Source organism: Haliotis asinina, chromosome 14 (genome assembly GCF_037392515.1).
Source record: "Haliotis asinina isolate JCU_RB_2024 chromosome 14, JCU_Hal_asi_v2, whole genome shotgun sequence".
Lineage (NCBI taxonomy): Eukaryota > Metazoa > Mollusca > Gastropoda > Lepetellida > Haliotidae > Haliotis > Haliotis asinina.
The window spans coordinates 44,935,937-44,957,529 of record NC_090293.1 but is presented as its reverse complement, the minus strand read 5'-3'; the positions used below and the strand labels follow the sequence as shown (position 1 = coordinate 44,957,529).

At 40.2% G+C, this 21,593-nt stretch overlaps 1 protein-coding gene across 5 annotated transcripts in view; it reads right to left on the bottom strand.

The window, feature by feature from the left end:
• Positions 1-7,663: 7,663 nt before the first annotated feature.
• Positions 7,664-21,593, bottom strand: part of LOC137261066 (lactadherin-like) — a 257,593-nt gene continuing 243,663 nt past the window's right edge. For all 5 annotated transcript variants that reach the window (XM_067798729.1, XM_067798732.1, XM_067798728.1 and 2 more), the window contains 4 exons: positions 19,133-19,180; positions 18,323-18,565; positions 17,826-17,879; positions 7,664-11,104 (listed from right to left, as the gene is read on the bottom strand). In XM_067798729.1, the coding sequence (XP_067654830.1) occupies positions 10,824-11,104; positions 17,826-17,879; positions 18,323-18,565; positions 19,133-19,180 (626 nt within the window). In that variant the 3' untranslated portion in view covers positions 7,664-10,823. The remainder of the gene's footprint in view (positions 11,105-17,825; positions 17,880-18,322; positions 18,566-19,132; positions 19,181-21,593) is intronic.

The following is a 21,593-nucleotide window of genomic DNA, read 5'->3' as shown; positions in this document are numbered from 1 at the left end:
AAAACAGACACATAAATGTCAAACAGCATCATCACTCTCTTATTTGAACTGATGCCTGTCACAAACAATTTACCTCACAAAACAAATTCGCCAAGAGGCTTTTATACTTACTTACGAAATACAGGTGCCATCTAAACAAGAAGAGTATATCATAAGACCATGACAAGGTCTCGGCCATCCTCAAAACTTTCGGAGAATTACGTCATTCGTAAGTCTGTGATGTAGTATAGAGTTACGGTAGGTCGTAACGTTAAGAAAGCGTTGTGTGTCGGGACCCTGAACATGCTTTCAAAACTGGATTTTTAAAGTAAACTATTCTCTTTTGTTATCTTTTTCATTATTATGCTATGCATAGGCTCTATCATGTACGATTGATTCTCCGCATATCAAAACGAGGAGGGTGTGTGAACAAACCGGTTTTTTTTGTTTGAAAAAAAAAATGCAAAAGAAAAACGACCTTTCATATGGGCTAACTATGTGCGTTCCACTTTTACTGAAGGGGAGAGATGAAATGTATGTTTTATTAAGCGGAACGTCGGCTAACTAAGGTTCCACAACATACTGAACAGTATTACTCCCCTTTTGACATTCCAGGATCCGAGATCTGGGCGTTGATGCTTGGTTTGTCAGCACCGTGCCAGTTCTCCACGGTCCCTAAAGTGGTCAACTTCTTTGACCTGGAGTACTCCGGCATTTCCTTCCTTTAACTGTTATACGGTTAAAAGCAGTGGTAACACGGCTAACCTTGCAATAAATATTTTTTTAAGAAACACGTAAAAAATACATCTTACTTTTGAAAATCATATATATTGTACATTAAACAGAACAAGAGAGGACTTTTCCTTTTGAAAGAATTCGGGAAGCTTTTTAATAACGAAAAAACCCGAAAACGTTTTCCTAAATGGAATTGTACCACACTGGATAACCCTTTTGGGATATTGATTGAACAGTTTCCACAGGGTCGTTGTCTTCTAACTGCGAAATAAGATTAATCCACGCCATTAATTGTAATCCAAATAAAATACCATTAAATAACTTACAGAGATTACATTTCATTAGACCAAGAAGATTCAGTAACACAAGACAACGAGATTTTCTCTTAACTGTCCAAGGCGTGCTGGTAAATAGCGAAGTGCAATATCACTTCCAACCGGTGTCTGCACAGGACGAATCCCTTGTGTTAAGTAGCGACCTTGGATCTTAAGTTACATGATAAACTACACGAGAGATAGCTGGAGTCTTGTGCCTACTCGATTACAATCAGATTTTATGGGTGTGTCCGTCTTGTATAATCCGGTTACATATTGTTCGGGGATTATGAGGGGTGCGCGTTAGGCATGTCCTGTGACAGTGTGTAATGGTGCTCCGTCACTCAGAGGTATCGCACTGTGGCCCGTGTCCCAAAGCTGGGGGGAGGAGTAGACAGGGGTGTTGTGGGTGGAGACAGTTAGGGCATTGAGGGTTCGTCCCTGTTTGCGCATACAGCCCGTAAAGTATGTTACAATATCCATGTTACGTTCAGTTTCATGTGATCGAAGCGAAATTGTGCTGAATGAGTGTAACGGTTGGTAAAGTTGTTGGGGGTGGAGACGTTAGGCCATATTAGGCATGGTCAGGTGAGTTGTGTTTGAGGATACGTCCCCTAAATATGTATCGATAGGCCATTGAGGTTCATTGTCGTTGCGATTGAAGCAAAATTGTGATGGATAGGTATTTGTCACTGAGATGTTTGAAAAGTCAAAGCTACAAATATTGGGAGATATTGAAAGGATGGAGACCTTATGGTACTGAGGGTGCGTTGTGTTTGCGGATTCAGCCCCTATCGATAGTAACAGGTGCTGACGTACAAAAGAAAGTTCACAACTTGTGTTTGGGGATTAGTTGGTTCTTTTGGTAACCCGTACACAATGTTTGTGGCTTGTAAGTAACATTCAAAACAATTTTCAAACTATACATTGATAAAGAAGAATAATACCATGCTGTGTGTACGTTCTTTTGTCCTTCAGTATAACATCAGTCAGTGGCTGATTCATACCTGTCCGACTGATCACTGGAAGTGGCATGTTGCTTCCTTGCATTGTAAGGTCTACTGTCTCACTTATCAGTGAGTGAGTGAGTTGGATTTTAGCATTATTTCTAGCAATATCACGGCAGGGTATAGCCCCCCCTCACCTCTATGCACCTATGAAGATCTTGTAAGAAGTGATCTTCAGAAACTGATGTTTGTCGTATGGTCAAGCTCACTGACCAAGAGGACACAATTTTACGTAGATCGATGCTCATGATGTCAATCACCGAATTGTCTTGTCTAGACTAGATTATTTACACACCGCCATGGAATATTTCTGAGTGCGGCGTTAAACACCAAACAAAATAGGACTTTAAGTCTGTTTCTGTTCATGGCATGGCATTCAGTAAAAGAAAGTAAAAAGCAATATTAGTTCGTGGCAGTTAATGTCACAAACGAAAACCAACTATTTGATGGTGAAGGATTTGATACGAATATCACAGAAAGGTTTGGGCCTCAAGTTGCTGTGTTTCGGGAACAAATTACAGGTTTAAAAACGTTTTGATTGCATTTTAAATGTTTTTGGTCAAATCCAATTTTCAAGAGCATACTCTTTTTTGGTGGGAGTCTCGGCAACCAGACTACCACGCATATTTCTCTCCGGTATGAAAAGTTTAAAAAATGAAAAAGGAAAGCTTCTGTTACAATCAGACAAGAGAATCATCAAAGGCGGTCTTTTTACAGAAAAAAAATAATTCCTTATACCTCACAAAAAATCAATTGCTTAACGTGTTTTGCGATCGAGGTTGATGTAAGCGACATGATCACAGTCTGTGTGGGCCATAGTTCAGTGGTGGTCTACTGCCGACTTGCACAATCAAACACTTGACACCATAACGCAAGTCTGTTCTACACACGGCTCCTGGACATCAAAGAACGCTGGCATTGTCTCACTCCACGTGCATGATGGATCTTGCAGTCAGTTTACGATTTGAGAACGCGTGACTGACCGAGAAGCTCTCATGGAAAATAAGTACTCTCTTCTTCCCAAGTATCTCCGTAATCGGCGTGCGTGTTATCACGGTAACCTGGGTTACCGAGAAAGCACTATTTCCTGCATGTTGGTCTGCGGCAAGGACGCCTCACGCTGCGCTAGGCTCAGTTCTGTTACGCTGAAACAAAAGGCTGTCAGTATCTCCTGTTTGCGGGGTCTTTGCGTCAAGTCACGACTTAGTTGACTCCAGATATATTTATTAACCCCATCAGCAGAGGAATTAAAGCTGTGTTGACCAGGTCCGGTGAGTCAGTGGTCAGCATCGAATAACGACCAGTGCAAATAGTCTACCGTACGTCCACTTGACCAGGTGTTAGAGGTAGATGGGTAGTTTTTGGTCGACCCTGTTTGATGCTTGCGTAGGTATTGATTATGTTTTTTCCGTGTATACAGGTATTAAATTAAACGTAGTTGAGAATGTTGAGTTAAACGCCCCAATTCCCTTTTCATCTCCACGCGGGACGGTATTAAACGAGCGTACAACCTTCTGTAATAAATATAAGGATCTCGTTTTAAGAAGCAATGCTGTGGGTAAGCATAATATTTAGGATTGGCGCAGATCTGAAAAGTATTCAAGTTATTTATGTCATTACGTGGTCGCTTCATTTGGGAGGACTACCCAAAACGATATGGTTTTACCACTTTACCACTTTAATGAGACACACGATAGGATATTAATGACTGGCTTGGTTTTCTGAGTGGACTCAAGGGATTATCAAGATTTCTGAAATACAGAGGCAACAGCAACATCTAAAGATTCAACAAGCTTAAGATTCCCTGCTCCAGTAATTCCTGACCAAATATGGCAAACCACTGCATTAACATACCACAACTATTAATTATATAAACTTGCCATGCCATTTGAACTATATTAATATTTCCTTGTAAGGTTGTACATTGCTCGGCGCATCTCAACACTGCATTCAGTTATGCATGACAACTATGCAGCTATTTAGCCGGTCATTACATCAATAGATTCCTACAAGCAGCCTGTGTAGGCACAACACTATTGTACTGTATAGAGTGAGTTCACTGACGTCGACATATTTCGCCGAGCACCGTATGATTAAAGTCTTACGCTCACAACAGACGAAGACGCTGAAACATAAAAGAATACATTCTTTAGTAGCAAACTTTTTAGGTGTTTTTAAAGAAAAGCTTTTTTATTTTACTTTGACGATTCAATGGCGTTACGGATATTACTGTTATGTCAGTGTCGTCATCGGAAGCGAACTTGGATAAACCAGGGCGGTATCTAACGACTTGTCGCATAACGCTGGAGAAGTGAGTGAGTTTTACGACGCTTTTAGCAACCAGCAGTATCACGGCAAGGGACACCAGAAATCTGCTTCAAGCATTACACCCAGGTGGGGAAATGGAACCAGGGTCTTCGGCATGACGAGCAAACGTCTTAACCCATTTATACATAGGGTATTAGATTTTCATCATATTTTTATGAACTGGTTTTTTTTGGCAAACAATGGAAGGAATGAGGTGTCACTATTTCAGTAAATGAAATTTTCCATGCTTTTTTCACACTGCAAAAGCGCGTCCCCAAAATGGGACGATATGCAGATGAGTGAATATATTAGGTTTAGGTGGTGGGAGGTCAACCTCTTAAATCATATATTGACTCTTTTATATAAAAGCTTTCATGGAATAGAACCAACCTCTGGTTTTTATATTAATCGATGTGTATTAACAAATTGAAACCTGAACATTTTATGACCATTTTAAAAAACCTAAACTCTACAAGAACTGTGTGAATGGTTCAATCACTAAACAATATACTCTGCTTCACCCACGTCTATACTGCAAGGTTCTTTCTTCAGCAATAGGAGACAATGTTTTTTAAGTACACGTGCCACAGATGGGACTTGGGACACTCTATCAGCAGACGATCCGTATTATGGCGATTCAACATGTTCCGAATGATGGGCTACTTCGTGTAAACAGAGGCAGGGGTGAACGACTTGGGGTGCATTTTGTGTAACAAACAACATTTCTATCATATAATATTCTTTATGAGCCACAACATCGGGTGATAAGTTTCTTTTGCCCATGAGTTTGGCTGGGATATTGGAAAAGTGCGTCTAGCGCTGTTGTGCAGTGAAAAGCTAAACAACAACAATAACAGCAACAACAACAACAACAACAACAACAACAACAACAGCAACAAAGAGAATTTCCTACTGCCTGCTCCTCTGTATTTGGGTACAGAGGATCTGAGGATCAATAAAGAGCTGACCAACTTATCAGCCTCACCACCATCCCCCACCCCACTGAAAAAAACAAAACAAACCCAAAAGTATACAAAACAAAACAAAAATAAACACAAGCAAAAACCTCTCTCATTGTCTGCCTTTCTGCATTTTGAGTACAAAGGTTCATTTGTCCTCTACAAATAGGAGTACCGAGTTCGCATAGTTGGAATACTAAATCAAATCGTCTCTCTTTACTAAGATCACACATGATAATTTTCACAGGCTGTTAATTTCGACTTTCGCTTTTTAGCTAATACGGGAATTTAAACGAAAGATTTATATTGCTTTAATTCCCTTCGTAAATAGGTCCATGATGTCTTCCTTTTCAAGTCTGTAATAAATTTGGATAAATAATTTCATAATTCTTCTGGAACACAAAAGAGGAGACATGACAATAATTGAGGTGAGTTTTACAGTTGTGTAAATGTGATTTTCCTTTATACTTGCGACATATTAATTGCGGTAGAATAGCCAGAGATCTTTCCAACCATCTTCAGGTGAAAAAATGTTGCCCCAAATGGACCTTTTGTGACTGGTGGTTCATTTATGTATCTTAAACTGAGCTTAACATTTTGCAGTCAAATAATTTATGAAATGTGTAGAGTTTTGGATATCCATAAACATCAAAGGCGCACAGTATATAATTGTGACATAAATTTAGGAAGATTCCGATCCATTTGAATAATTAAATTCTCGTTTGATTTAACAAATATTATGACGTTATCATGCGTGACAAATGATAGTCTTTTGTTAACATTCGTCTTAGATTGCATCGAGTAGTGTAAGAGATTAAATCGAGTTTTACACGTTTATAACAATATTGTCGATTCGAAACAGATATCGTTCCATACAGTAAGGGTTACTGACCGACTTAGAACTGCTTAAAAAGTCGTCAGCCTCCACGTACAATGTTTGAAAAACTTCCATTTTATTTGAAGGAACCATTCGCAAAGCCATATTAAAAATTTCACATATGTGGCTATTGTCGTTAAGGAGACAATAGTCATCACAACACATTGGGGGTTTAATGCTTCTCTTAAAACATGCAGAAAATTAAAAACGATATGTCATTTGGTATCTCTTGGATAATAGGTGACGCGAGATTAACGAGATTAACCGGAGGCGCGCGGTGGGCAAGCTGTCTAAGGCGCCAGGCTAGTAATCCAGAGAGCTTTGAGGTAGCGGGATCGAGCCAACCTCTGACCGAGGGTAAAATACCTTGAAGTCAACTCTGTGTGCAGACTCTTTCCGTGTTGTCACAACCCCTAGTATGCAATACACAACCCTGTGCACTTAAAAGAACCCACGAATCCGTTGGTAGACGACCAGATGGTGGCCACATGAATACGTGCAAACGCCGAGTACAACAACGAGCAGTAAACATGGACAAAGTACTGTGACAATGTGTCCCAGTCCACCAAGCTGTGAATGGGTACCTCGTAAGGATGGGAAAGTGCCCTTGAACAGTTGAACTGGCGAACTGGATATCGGCGCTATAGAAATGTGTTGTATAACAAAATTACCCCATGTCATTGTTTCCAACGCCATCTGATTTAGACTCGTATAGGCGGCCATGATATCACTGGAACATCCCCAAAGTCTCTGGTAGATCTAACTACATTGATGAGCACCATCCATGGCCTTCAAGTGTTTTCCCTATTTTGGTGTTCGTTATTGGGTGCATGAGCGAACGCCTGATTTCAGTTTACCGTTCCACCGATTTGGCAAGGCTTCCATGTGGAGTGTATTTCCGATTTTAACATGTTATTGACCCCCAAATTACGCATGATGCAATTGCCCACTCTGAGTGTTACGTGTGTTCCCGTGTTGTTGTCTCATGTGAACAACTGACTATATGCATGTGTTTTGACAGGTGGAAAAACCCCGCCCCACAGTCAACAATTCAGTTGAATGAGTGAGTTCAGTTTTACGCCACCTTAATAATTATTCCAGCGATATCACCGCGGGGGACATCAGAAATGGGATTCATAAACTGTACCCATTTGGGGATCGGACCCGGGTCCTCGGCGTGACGAGTCAACACTTTAATCAGTAGGCTACTCCACCGCCCCGGCAATTCAATTGACTAGCCTTTGCAAGTGTTTGTGACAGGTGACGTTCTAGAGAGGGATAGGCACAATGTTCTCGAACACAAGGCAACATAACTATCTGGTCATTCATAAACTCAAGCTTATGCCATGGTCGGAATTACACTAACGACTTTCCTCAGTATAAGAATGTTGACTTATGGAACGGGCTCATATCTTGTATATTTCATAGACTCTTCATCGCCCTGCAAACATTAAATTATCGACAATGACAACAAAACCAGATAACTGTAATTTAAGGTTTTATTTTGTAATGAAGTACAATTGTACAGGTGTTAGAGTTGTCATGGCAACGATATACAGAACGAGGTTGCCATCAAATTACCATAAGATCATATATCAACATATATCTAGTAGCTCGGCGTCTCGTCTGTCAAGCTGTCGCCGAAAAACATATACATAATAATAAATAAACCTGGTTTCAGTGTCAGAGGCCTGCGCGGCTACATTCACACCTCTCAAATGTCAAATATACGAAATGCTACAATTTTAGCTTTCTTACAATCCATTATCGTATTTATTATTGTACACATGATTATATTTGATGATTATGAATTCAGCTTTAACCTCACAGTCTAATATTTTAAACAATTCATAAATGGGACAACCTAACGTGCAAGTACTCTTTGGTATTATTTCGTACTGATTTTTAAAATCATCCAAAAAGTACGTATCTGGATAATCATTCAGATTGTTTCGAAATGCCTGTTTTTAGTCCCTTATCATTCTTTCTAGACCTGATTCTAATTCTAAACACGTACCGTGGACAATGTCAGGGTGTGTCTCACTAAACTACATGTCATAAATGCCTGTGTTTTTGTCTACAAAGAATCTGAGCTAGCTAATTTATTACTGAACTGAAGGATCCCGAATAAACGTTCTTTTTAGCAGAACATTACTCTAAAGTATCTATCATTGCTCATAAAATGGAAACGAGTTGTCCCATCACATAGCATGGCTGGATACATGTGCATCAAGCTACTTTCGATGGACACGTCGATATCTTTGGTTGCATCTATGAATAAACCACCAGAGACCATAACGATATTAACACCTTAGTATCGAAATCGGGCTTCACATGTCTTCACATTTACTAAGACACTAGAGCAGAGAGTGTGGAAATCCACTTACTACTGTCCACATCTTAACCTTGAGATATAACCTTTCACCTTGAGACGACCTTTCACCTTAAGATATGAACTTTGACCTTGAGGTATAGACACCAGTTTCCTGTATTGAAGCTACTAAGCAATACTCCCAGTGTTTCTAAGGTAAGCCAAGACGGCTGAGGTAGAGAAATTGTCGTAGACTTAATGGAGTTTATTTCAAATATATCATCCCCACATGTCAAGAATTTTGTAAGTTGTGAGGACGTTTTTTTTCAAAGTTCATTTTGGTATTTTCACGAATAACGAACACTTAGAGAGTGTTGTAACAATAACAATAAAAACAAAAACAGTCGATACACAACCTACTCAGGGAACTGTCTACCTCTATATCCTTACCAACTCGTCATGGAAGGTTGTTGCCAGGCAACGCGTGGTCACGTGATTCCCTAATCACGTAATGGCTTCTCTTGAACACGGTTTCAACATATTGACACCATTAGATCTACTCCATGACCATTCTTGTTCTGTGGTGACGTCATAAATTTATGACGTCACTCGTTGCAAAGCAACATGAAAGTATCCCTGGTAACAATAACAATCGCGGGTTGAATTGCATAGATACTATACACTCACTGAATACAAAGGTATGCTTTATACAATATCGGGTCAATCCGAGTGAGCGGGCGACCGCTAATTCAAGCTGTAATATTTACACTGAAAATAAATAACTGGTGTTGTCTGAACTGCCGGAGCTCATACAACCATACACCAAGAAAAGAATCAGCAAACCGGTTTCTTGAAAATCAATATTATCTTAACACTGACTTAAAACGAAACTGGAACTTTTGTCATTTGAAGAACAGGAGTTTGGATTTGGAGCTGGAGTGATGGAACATTCGGAGAAACCGGCAATTTGCTTCCAAAGTTTGACTTCAAATATGACATTGCCAGTGAGGGAATCGGTGCCATTAAATAACATCATTTAATAACATGAAGCGATATTTTCTGCCTGAAAAAGTTAAGAACCCTCGGAAAAAAAATCAAATTTCACCGGTCTATCTCCATTCGTCAACACTCGACTTTTCCCGTAATGCTCATTCGGTTCATTCCGGAAAAACACGAAGGGTTTTTAATAGCACCTGTCTCCATGACGTTCCTACAGTTACATTTGATTCGTGACAATCTAATCTTCTAACCTGTCCCGACATAATTCTATTTGTAACGCCGGTTCGGTGATAATTTTCCTTGGAGCCGAGTACTAGGAACGCTTAAATCGTTATATACAGAGTCAAGATTACTGGCAGTGCTATGAAATTACATCAAAATGAGGTTCCTTCTAAGTTTTCAGTATGAAATGCGTTACTCTATAAACGATGGCACTGCTTTGGATGAACATACATGCCTGTACTTGTTTTATAATATCTTTGAGAGGGGTCGCAGAGGAGCAACAACACGACCTGGGTGAGACGTTGTTTTGGGAGAGAGTCGCAAACTTGTAACACTATTTTTGAAGAGCCAAAAAATTAACTTTTGATCATCGCGTAAGAGAGACAAATGTTACAAAATCTTTATGATTGTTAAAAACATTGTCGTTCCATATAATCCAGACTTGTGAGAATGTCGGGACCGTCAAAGTTCTGATAATTTCTAGTAATGATTTTAAAAAAATCATTTTAGAATAAACTTAAATGATGTTGCTCCACTGAATCGAAACTGTAACACTGAATACGGCATCAACTCGTCGTAGGCCACGGCGTAAATGTCGTCTCTGACAACGTCATCGTGTCTTGCACAATATCACAAAAGTCGCGCTCTGCTTCTGCTTGTGCAACATCCTTTCAAGGAACATCCACCTTACCCGTCCGCCGCCATAGTGTCTGCAGAGGGACAATTTATTATCAGTATGTGAAATATGTTCTTTTTCAAGACGATACATAATAATGTGAATCTACGGCACGGCTCCTTTATGAGAGTCTTTTTGAGTCGTCGCAGTCTAGCGCACTGTAGACGCTGTGCTTTCAGTCACTTGAGAGCCAAACCACAACGGCTTGCAAAATAATGACCCCTCTCTTAAAGTAAGGGAGGTAAGTCAGCACTTCCGTTAAGCAACCTCCGCACAGAAATGTTTATGTAGGTCGCCTGATTTGAACACACTCGCTATAGACATCACGATCCGTAGAGATCACAATAGAACTGTCTTTACCCTCTTTCTTCGTCAAAGAACGTCAGTCAGCGTTATCACCATTGTCTCTGTCACGATGACGTCATCATCGCGTCACATTAACTGAAAACTTGAACCTCGCACAGTACCGCACTGAAGAGTCTGCTCCAAGAATTGGGAACCCCCCAAGCCTCGATCAGAACATAACGCCCAACATGGCGTCGGATGCACTGGAGAATGAGTTTCTTCTCAAACAGAGCATTGTTGAGGCTGCTGACATAGTTGCACATGTTGCCGGATGCGTAGGAGTCGTCTTCATCTTTGAGTTTTTCGTCCACGTATACAACCAACTTGTCCAGATTCTTCATGTACTCTTGGAAGGACGTGCCTTCTTGTCTCTCTGCAACAAACAGAAGAAATTAGTTACCATGACAACGCATATTGACTGTTAGGTGTTATATCACCCAGTACACCTCGTTTCCATAGAGGCAATTTCCCGCGAAGTTTCAGACATGGTTTCGACATCATACTAGATAAGACTCTTTCTAGTGTCTCCCGCCGTGATATTGCTGGTATGTTGCTAAAGCGGCGTAAAACTAAACTCTACAAACACGAACACCTGCTGAGGTGTTTTCTAGTACGGAATGACCTCAAGCACAGAATGAACTTTCTAAGTTCCCGATAAATTTTGTTTCAAACTCAAACATTAGCCTGTCTTTAAGTTAATTGGTCTGAAGATGTGATAAATTGCCCACTAAAGGCAAGGACTCATATTAGAGGCGCTGTTGAATGACCTGCTTTCATTAGCTGGCAAATTCACCTAAAATGTAATCCCGGGATAGTATTAAGCAAACAAACGTAACGTTAAACATAGTTCCATTTTCTGAAGAGATATTTTAAAACGGGCTGTATATACAATCCTTCATCGGTGAGACCATCAATGTTGGTGCCGTGCGGTAAACCGTCCGGTTCTAGGAATGCTAAAATTGTGCAGATTTTAACTAGAGTTATCTACCCTTGATGTTGAAATGGCCTTCAAGAATATAATACTCGTGTAGAAAAGATCAAGGAACATTCAAACATGTTTTTTTCCAGAATATTACCAAAGTAATCGGGGTAGTCATGTGGTACATGTGTTTGCTCGTCACGAGGAATGCACGAGTTCGATTTCCCACAATGTGTGAAGCTCAAGTCAGCGTGAAGTTGCTGAAATATGCCCAAAAGCGGTGTAAAACTAAACTCACTCATTCAGAGTAATGAACGAGCTAAGAGAAACAGCGCATTTGCGACTCAGAATGAACAAGACATGCAACTTTGGCGAGGGACTTCAAAGCTGCATTCATTCACGAAGAACATACACAAGAATATATAGGACAGTAATATACTTATAAAACACCGTGACGAATTATGGCGTCAGTCGACGACTCAGCGTGAGATTCTCCATAACGCACATTTGTAAATATCGGCAAGTTATTACAAGAGACGTTCAACCATTACGTCTAATAAAATCAACTTCAAAAGAAGACACATCAATAAACAGTTTACATCACTGCGTGTAAATTAATCCTACCAACAACCTTATTTGATGACGTTTAAAAATCAAACCATTTATCAAGGCTCTGCTTCACGACACGGAAACGTCAGAAACAATTAAGGACATTAAGGTCCAAGATCTTTGATGCGATCTAGATGACCTGTGGGCAGGTACTAATGGACATTAATAGATCGCCGTGTTTACGGGTCTTTCGTCTCGTGGCAGTGACAAATTGCATAAGCAGTTATTTCATCACATGCTCGGGGGGCTCCGACTACCGATGAAGTGATCGCCGGGATTAAACGTCCCAGACAGACAGGTGTGCTAAAGTTTACTTAAGATCCATATCACGACAGGTAAGCTGACCACTGCTTGACCAGTCCGACAAATTACTAAATTGAACTGATCAGTCCACGACATTAATCCGAAAACAATTAATTTGTCTGGGGATTGTTTCTTCCCCTTTTAAAATGTATTAATTTAATTCACTGACCCTTGTCTGACCCCTATAACAAATGAACTGATTATCCACGTAAGTAGACCCCCGTGCCTAAAATCTCCACCCACCTCGCTACCGGCGCCATTGTACATCCAGGGGCGTGGCTACATCATTACGAGGAGGCTCAGTAGCGGTGGGATTTCACAAAATATATTGTTTTTATATTGTTTGTATTTTGAAATAGAACTTCGAAACAGGACATTTTGTGATCTAGTTTATACTCACGTAACACGTTCATTAGTGTGACATTCTTGGTGATTAATCATTGTATTACATTATTAGGGTGGGTAAGAAATGACTGCGTTCGATTCCCCATAGGTACAAAGTTTAAAGCCATTTTCATTGATGACATGAAACTTGGATTCCTTAAGCGCATACCCTACAGTGTTGGATAGTTTACAAATGTATTCACGTTTCATTATGACATCCGGATTTCTTTCAGATTTTATCAACTCCATCCCTAACAGCAAGAGAGGAGGGCTGCGAAAAAAATATTTTTGAAAAGTAAAATTAAATGTTCTAAACTACTAATAAAGATGAAAAATGAATCTGATTTATGTTAATGAGTGTGATGTAGGGTAAGTGTAGTTTGTAATACAAGACTTATATGTCCGGGGCAGAGAGGTAGATTAATGGATAAGGGGTTCGCTCGTCACACTCCAGACACAGGTTCGATTCCCCAAATGGGTTGAATGTGTGAAGCTCATTTTTAATGTCCCCTGTAGTGATATTGCTGGAATATAGCGTACAAATAAACTCACCCACCCAGTTAAATATCACAGCGGGGAAAACTGAACTGAAAAAACAGTTTAGTACATTTCCGTCGGAATGAAACTTTGGGGTGGACGTGAGATCGGAAACACAGAAAATAATGCACACAGCCTTAAGTGCATTAAGGCATACTTTATATTCTACATTTAGAGATTTTACACCTTGATAGACGGTGTTTGCCGTAAGGCGAGTGAATTATTGGATGACTGTCGAATTGCCCACATGCCTGGCATATATTGCTACAAATTGTCTCCAAGGGATGGATATATATAGAGAAATTATACCGACATTTGATATCGTTTAGAATACAATATGTAAACATTTTCTCAGCTTCAGGAATTCGAGGATGTTTCCAGTGTCAAGATTACGCCTTGTAAATCCACATCGAGCTAGTTACAAGATGTATCCGCAATACTATGCAGATTTTAGAAACAGATAATTTACAGATACTTTCACACTGACTTGCGATACTCGTAGCCTTGATTAACATCCAGTCGCTCTGTCTCTCTCTCTCTCTCTCTCTCTCTCTCTCACACACACACACACACACGCATGCATGCATACATACATACATACATACATACATACATACATACATACATACATACATACATACATACATACATACATACATACATACATACGAAATCTAGACTAGGCACATAATCCTGACATGCTTGGCTTTTCTTGTAAATATTTGTTTCAGGATGTGTTCAACAAAGCCGCTGCTCTTACACATTAACACATTAACACATTAACACGAGAGTACCAAGATGAAAATTAACCCCGTTTGCCAACTCCTCGCGACCCTCTTAATGTAGCTTAACTACATGTATAATATTCCCATTACCGTCAGCCAATAAACCCCAGGTGGTTTCCACCTCGGTTCCAGCAATACGGCTTGGAGTAATCGAAGCAGTTATACACCCAATAGCATGTACGTTATAAGGTGGCATTCGTGACGTTCTACTGGCTATTGAATCTTCCGAATTCATGTGGTCTCGGTGCCAAGAAGAAGACATTTAAATGGTAATAGGAGTCAGTCTCGGTTCTCTTGGATTCTGGGTTTTGTGGACAAATTTGTATGATCGGTTTGCTCGCACTGGCGAAATGGGCTATAGTGTGCACGTGCGAGTGAATAGGTGAATGGTTTGATTGTAAGTGAACTGAAAGGATATGTGTTAATGTACGAAAATGAAAAGTATATTGATATTTATTAGTTTTTGAAACGTTGAGAAAACATACATCTTAGCATAATGAGAAATCCACGGAACAAAATATCCCGAGAAGTTATTGAACTTTCTTTGAGTTTGGCACAGTTGCTATATGTGATCGATTTACTTACTCTAATGACGTGCACGTGTGAGTAAATAATTTTTGTTTTTCAATGTTTTACTGAACAACATTTTAGCGTAATGGCCTGAGAATAAAGGGACTTTGACCAGATAATCCAGTGACTTAAAACACTGAGATGGGAAATTCGGTTGAATTTAAAGATGCTAGAAAGACTGCTTAAATACAATGAAAATGAAATATATATTGATATTTACTTTGAAATCTTACTAAAACAGTACATATTATGAAATCGAAAATCAAAAAACGCGATAAAGCTTTCTATTCTATTAAACAGAAATTAAGTTCTATACAATCTGAAATAGTGATGATACGGTCCCTTACAGATGCCTGTTCGACAGCCGGATAGGAGGATAAACCTCATACGCAACCATGACGACAGGAACGTCTGTATTTACAACATCGTCAACACACACAACCAGGATACTGTGTTGGTTGTGTATGTCTACGCCTTGGTGGCTGGGTCCCTGTTCAACAGCCGACCCCTGGCTAATGACAACAACTTGGTTCCTGGGATGCATTTTATTGGTGTGGGGTCGGGGTACTTGACGAACGTGGTGCAGCGAGGAATGCAGTGTTTACGCTGCATGAGGGGCGAATCAGGCAACTTGATTTAGCATGTACTCTGTTTACCTACATCTGCATGTTTAGGACAACACCTAATGGAAAGCACTGTATCATTAGAAAATATACACAAACGCGATGTAAAGAGAGGGAGTCATTAGATGTGTTACGTCCGTCTTAAGCAAGAGATAACAAACAGGGAAAACGCTCTATCTTCCTACGTGATAGGTACACTACTGCACAGAATAACCTTCCCTTTAGTAGCGACGAGAATACATCGCGGCAACGTCGCGGTCGTTGGGAATGTGAACACACTATTAAGAACAAAATCAGTTCGCGTCTCTGCTGCGATTGAGGGAAGTTTTATTTGGCTAGTGCTGTACCATGGGTTCTGAAGAATATTCAGTGTTGAGGGGTCGGTTCTATCAGCATGACAATAAAGTTGTTTTTGAGATCCCGGTCGATTCAACATTCACAATAGGATTTAAGAGGCTACCAAGGCAGTAAAAGGCCACAGAGGCTGAAAATACTACGAAAGCTTCATCCGACCCGTGGATGAAGAGTTAGCCATATTCCTACAATAGGTTCAGTAACGGCCGGTGATGACCTTACGATAGCTTTGATGACAGGACCTTCACACACTCGTTGATGATGGTGCGCTGGCGGTATTCTGGATCAAGGCTTCCGTCGAAGGTTGCTCCTAATGACTCTACCATACTGTTACCTCTCAGACCACCCATCACACCATCTGAACTGAATCAGGACCTTAAGTGTCATTTTAAATCAGTTAATGCGCCCCTGTCGTCTTTAGTCCTTCCTACACCATGATGTATTTGCAATACTCCGCCAGCACCAAAACACACGCACGTGCAGAACTTCCTCGCCCACGACCACGCTCGGTCTTGTACACAAATCTGCCTGTTATACAATATCACCGATGGTGTGAGCCCGTGTATCGTGCACCTGCATGTACTGTCCCACCCTTGTATCAGAACTGAATCACGGAAATGCCATTGCTGCCGACAAATAGCGTGTCTTCAACCTACGAGGACAAGTTTCTCAGACAGTAACGCGATTGTTAGGCATGCTGCCGATAACCCAACCTTTCAAAATCATTGAGTGAGTTTGGGTTCACTGAAGTATCAGTGAAGACACCAGGTGTTCGAAAAAGGATAAGCCTATCATGTCCTACCAAAACACACAGTCTACACCTGATATTCCACGCAATGACTAAAACTGGACCCAAGCAAGTTCGGTTTAACAAAATCCGGTTTAACGAGTGTCTGTTCATGAAAACACGTGAGTTTATCAAAAGGCAATGGTTGGATTCTGCAATTCGGATTAATGAGTGTCCTCTCAAAATATACGATTACCAGGCGTCATCTGCAATGGTTAAAATGTGAGGTGATCGTATTTAAGAGGTTCTGTTATTGCAAGTCGTAATGTCATGAACTCACATATAACATCACTCTGCTATTGGTCAAACATATAGCCAACCACGCACCTGCCACGCTTACCGCCGTATGTGTAGCCGTCCCCACCCACATGGGCTAAATGGGTTTACTATGAAAATATCCCCTCAATTGTCACTTAATGAGCACAGGCTGGCCACTGTACTTAAATCTGGCAGTATTTGAGCAGCTCGTTGTGTTTATTTTCACGGGTAAGGCGATATGAAGACTGTTATACTGTTAAACACATAGATGACGTCTTTACAATAGGACATGAATATCACTAGGTAGAATCATACAGGGCTCTCTGAGGATAGGCCTAAAACCAACTACATCTGTTGGAGAGCACTCTTTGTGCATACTCCTTATGAAAGCAATATATAGCAGCCAGATGGTAAGGAGCGTATGAAACCGGGGAGGGGGGAACGTAGGGAGAGTGCGAGAGTGGGTGAGGGGTGGAGCATGTTGACTCTCACTCTATCGGAATGTGTCAAGAGGTAAAGATACACAGTTTGAAACTTGTCGCGAAAACAGGCCTGTGTATGTAGCGTGACCTGCGACACTGGCACCGGGAGGGTGACATGGAGACATATGCACTTGACAATCCATATTTGTTATAACAAAACATGTCTTTTTTTCTTTTCTATGTCTTGAACTACTTTGTTTGCATGTTGTTTTTGGTTAACGCCTGTCTCAGCAAAATTCCAGCTTCATCCCGCGGTCGGTTAATAATCCCGGACCAGATAACCTAGTGATCAACAGCTTGAACATCATTCTACGTAACTGGGATACAAAGACACGAATCAACCAAGTCTGTGAGTCTGACCACCCGTTATAATTAGTCGCCTCTTACGACAATCATAGATTGCTGAAGATAAATTCTAATCAGGATCTTCTCGGGTACCCATGACTGCTACAGAAGCATTAAATATAACTAAATGACACTTACCTCCTTTATGGTTCGTGAACAATGGCTCCCCACCACCTATCCGTTTTTCAATTGCTGGAAATAAACAAATAAACACCATTATCAAAACTATTGACAATTAATAAAAGTAATTGTGTTCTTGATAAATAATGTATAAAATGAATATTAAGGCTTCACTGGGCATGAAACGTTTGTACGTCACCGGTTCAGAAAAAAATCTGTATGGTGGCGGTTTGTAAATACTTGAATCTGGAGTAGTGATCAAAAGCAAGAGCACCGGCCTACGTAATTGTGATATGATGAAATTCGGTCAACCAAGTCAGGGAATCTGGCCACCCGATCCCGTTAGTTGTGGCTCTTACCACAAGAGTGGGTTACTTAGGGCCAATTCTCACCCGTATCTTCACGGGGAGACAAGAATGGGTTGCTGATCATCAATTCTAACCCGCATCGTCACGGTATCGAAATTCAGAAGGCTTAAAACCAAGGTAAGGTCATGGCGACATTTGGCAACTGACCGTTTCGTCCTTGCCACGTGTAGATGATGACTCCAGCCACCGCTTGTTTGGTTCCAAGGTCAACGGTCCATACGGGGTTGTCGCCGTAGAGGTTGTCAAGGATGGTGCAGCTCTGGAAGTTAATGTCAAGGTTACCGTCCACAGCACGTGACGCGTGACCTTCGGCGACCTGGTTCCGGATGTGACGTTTGTAATGACGTTTACTGTTGATCCAGGATTCCTTCTTGAAGGCGAGATTCTCAACTGAAAGAAAAACGGTTGTTCACTTAAAGCAGGATTTTACCTTTCACATAAATATCCAAAACATGTGAATTTATGCCGCACTCTTTTGGGGTTTGGGTAGGGCAATCTCGTGGTTGAGAGTATGAGCAGAAAGCACGTAGTCAAACCATGAAGGACAGCTGGTCAACAAGAACACCCATCTTTCCATCCGATCGTCCTGTCACAAACAGGTGTTAATATAGAGTCCTGGGTGAAAGTTTCTTTTTATTGATAGCAGTGATCCTATTTTCTCCTTTATAACAAAGAGTGAGTGAGTTACGTTTTGCGCCGCACTCAGCAATATCCCAGGGGTGTGCTGTTTTGTCCTCTATAACAAAGAGGGTGTTCATATAGTACTGACAGGACAGAATATGACCCCTACAACAAAATGATTTTCATATGGGACTATTTGGATCCAAGTTTAATGGGCTGAACCCGTGTGGTACTGAACTCGAACTATCAGTGCGGGGGACGATAGCACGAGCCAAAGGGATACTAAGTATTAAAGTCCACACAGATATTTCTCTACTGTCTAGACATAATACTCACCGCAGGGTGTGTCGTCATTAATTCGCATAAAACCGCTGCCGCATATCCCTGTAATGAAAACAAGCACCATCAGAACGTTTTACGTCACGTGTACAACGTAATAAGACATTTTACATTATTTTACACAGAAAAATGATTATTACACAGAATCTAAAGTGTCGGTTCCAAAGTGATGTGTTAATTTTGTTGTTAATGCCACACTCTGAAAATATAGTCATGCGAGTTTTACGCCGCACTCAGCAATAGTCCAGCTTTTTGGGAGGCGGTCTATAAATAATCGAGTCTGGACCAGACATTCCAGTGATCAACAGCAAGAGCAAGATCTACGTAATTGGGAACCGATGACTTGCCAGCCAGGTCTGACCACCATCCGTTAGTCGATTCTTACGATAAGAATGGGTAACGTTAGATCAACGCTAATCCAGATCTTCACGGGTAATTACACAGATGCAATGGAATTTCAAAGAAAATGTTCATTTAGTTATCTTTTAGAATTTGATGTTAAAAATAATAGTTAAACGGGTAGGCATTTCGTTCTCACGATGATTTACCCAGAACACCACCGGTCTTATTATGTGCTTAAAATGGCAATTTAATCCTTCAAACGCTAAACCTGCTAACGCCTTCTTGTGATTGACAGTCTGGTGTCGACACATATATCAAACTAGCAAATATCAGGATTACTTGTGATATCAAAGTAGGATCAGATTACGTAAATGTTTGAAATCTTAGAGCCAGTTCAAGTGCGTGAAATGCCCGGAGATTGGCGGGGATTACCGATGTTTGACGAATGTAAGTGGTAGTCTGACAATGATCGATTCCTAGTTGATATAGAACGCGCTGGACGTTCTTTGGCATGTCGGTGTAATACATGCCATTCAGGTCTCCAAACGGAATTTATTGTGGGCGGGCCACCAAACATTACTAGAAAAACACAGTAGAATGGTTTCGAGATGAATACCACAGACGTAATGACAACATAGTCATGTTATGAAAATATTAAACATTATATTCATAAAATGCATAATGAAAATATTCAGGCTGAAAGACCGATATATGGCATTCCGCCATCCTACATATTTTCAATATAATTCACTGAAATAATTTCAATTTTGAAATTTGAGCGGTATGATAATAAAGAATGTGAAATGAAAAAATACGGAACGAACTTTAAGTACGTCAACAGATACCTCTGATAACGCGATAGTGAGTAACGGGATATGCTATTTCCCTAAGACTTGTTTGTATTAAGTAATCCAACTCTCAGTCGTACCCGGGACAACACAAACGAGAAGTAGTTCGAGGAAGGTAGTATCAGTCGGGAAAGATCGGATAATAACAACTTGTTGTAAGAAAAATATTACAAATAGTGTGAGTATTCCTAACGTGCGCGCATCACCGTTTAAGTACTATTGTTAAATCGACAATAACGTAACAGGTACAAGAGGTCGTGGGGAGATATTTATATCACTATCGCTTTAACAGGTTGGTAAACTAAAAACCGATAATAACTGTGGGACAAGGGAAAGGTTTATGTGATGGAACAATAGCAAACGTTATCGATGGAACAATAGCAGACGTTATCAATTGATCACAAAACTGAACACATGCGCCTAAACAGTTCAAACGTTTGGTCCAAAAACAACTAGAATGAGAGTACCAAAAACATACCGTGCAGCAATTTCTCGTTTGTTTCAGTTTTCAGTCCGTAAACATGGGTGTATACTTTCTTTTGAACGTCAGTTTAGTCAGTGAAATGTCTAAACGAAACACAATATAAATGACAACAAAGTTTTTTACATCATCTAAAGTATTCTTTGATCCACTTACTTAAGCTACATGTAACGATATACTGAAATAAAAAAAACAACAAATAAACAAACAATACCTTGCTGTTGGAGTTATCAAGTGTTTCATTTTCAATAATAAATATCAACTTTAGCGATGTCAAAAGGGTGAACTGTACCGACTCTAAGTCATTATTAAAAGGAAAGCTGTACTTGTTCTTTTAAACATAACTTTATTTCAAACATTTAACACTTTTTATGTCTAACATATGTCATATTTGAGATTACACTTTCTTAGTAAAGTTCAGATTCCAGTCATTTCTATTAGGTGCCTGAATCTGAGGGTTGGGTTCGAGTCCCGGATGGCACTCAACAAAACAAAAAGTACTAGAATATGTAACCCACATTACATCTGACCACTTTCTGAATCGCATTGTGTAATCTTAGACATGTGTTTTTTTTTAAACAAAGAATTTGCAATCTTGGCCCAAATTTACGTTTCAAACATGTGACGTATAGTTGCACTGTCCCAATATCAGAGTTGAGAATTTAATATAGCTGTATAAATACTACTAAGCCACAGACCACGGTTTACAAACGACAGTAAGAATGGTGATTGTTAAACAGACACTTCAAATCCATAGATAAATTTTTATTTTAAACTTTTACAAATG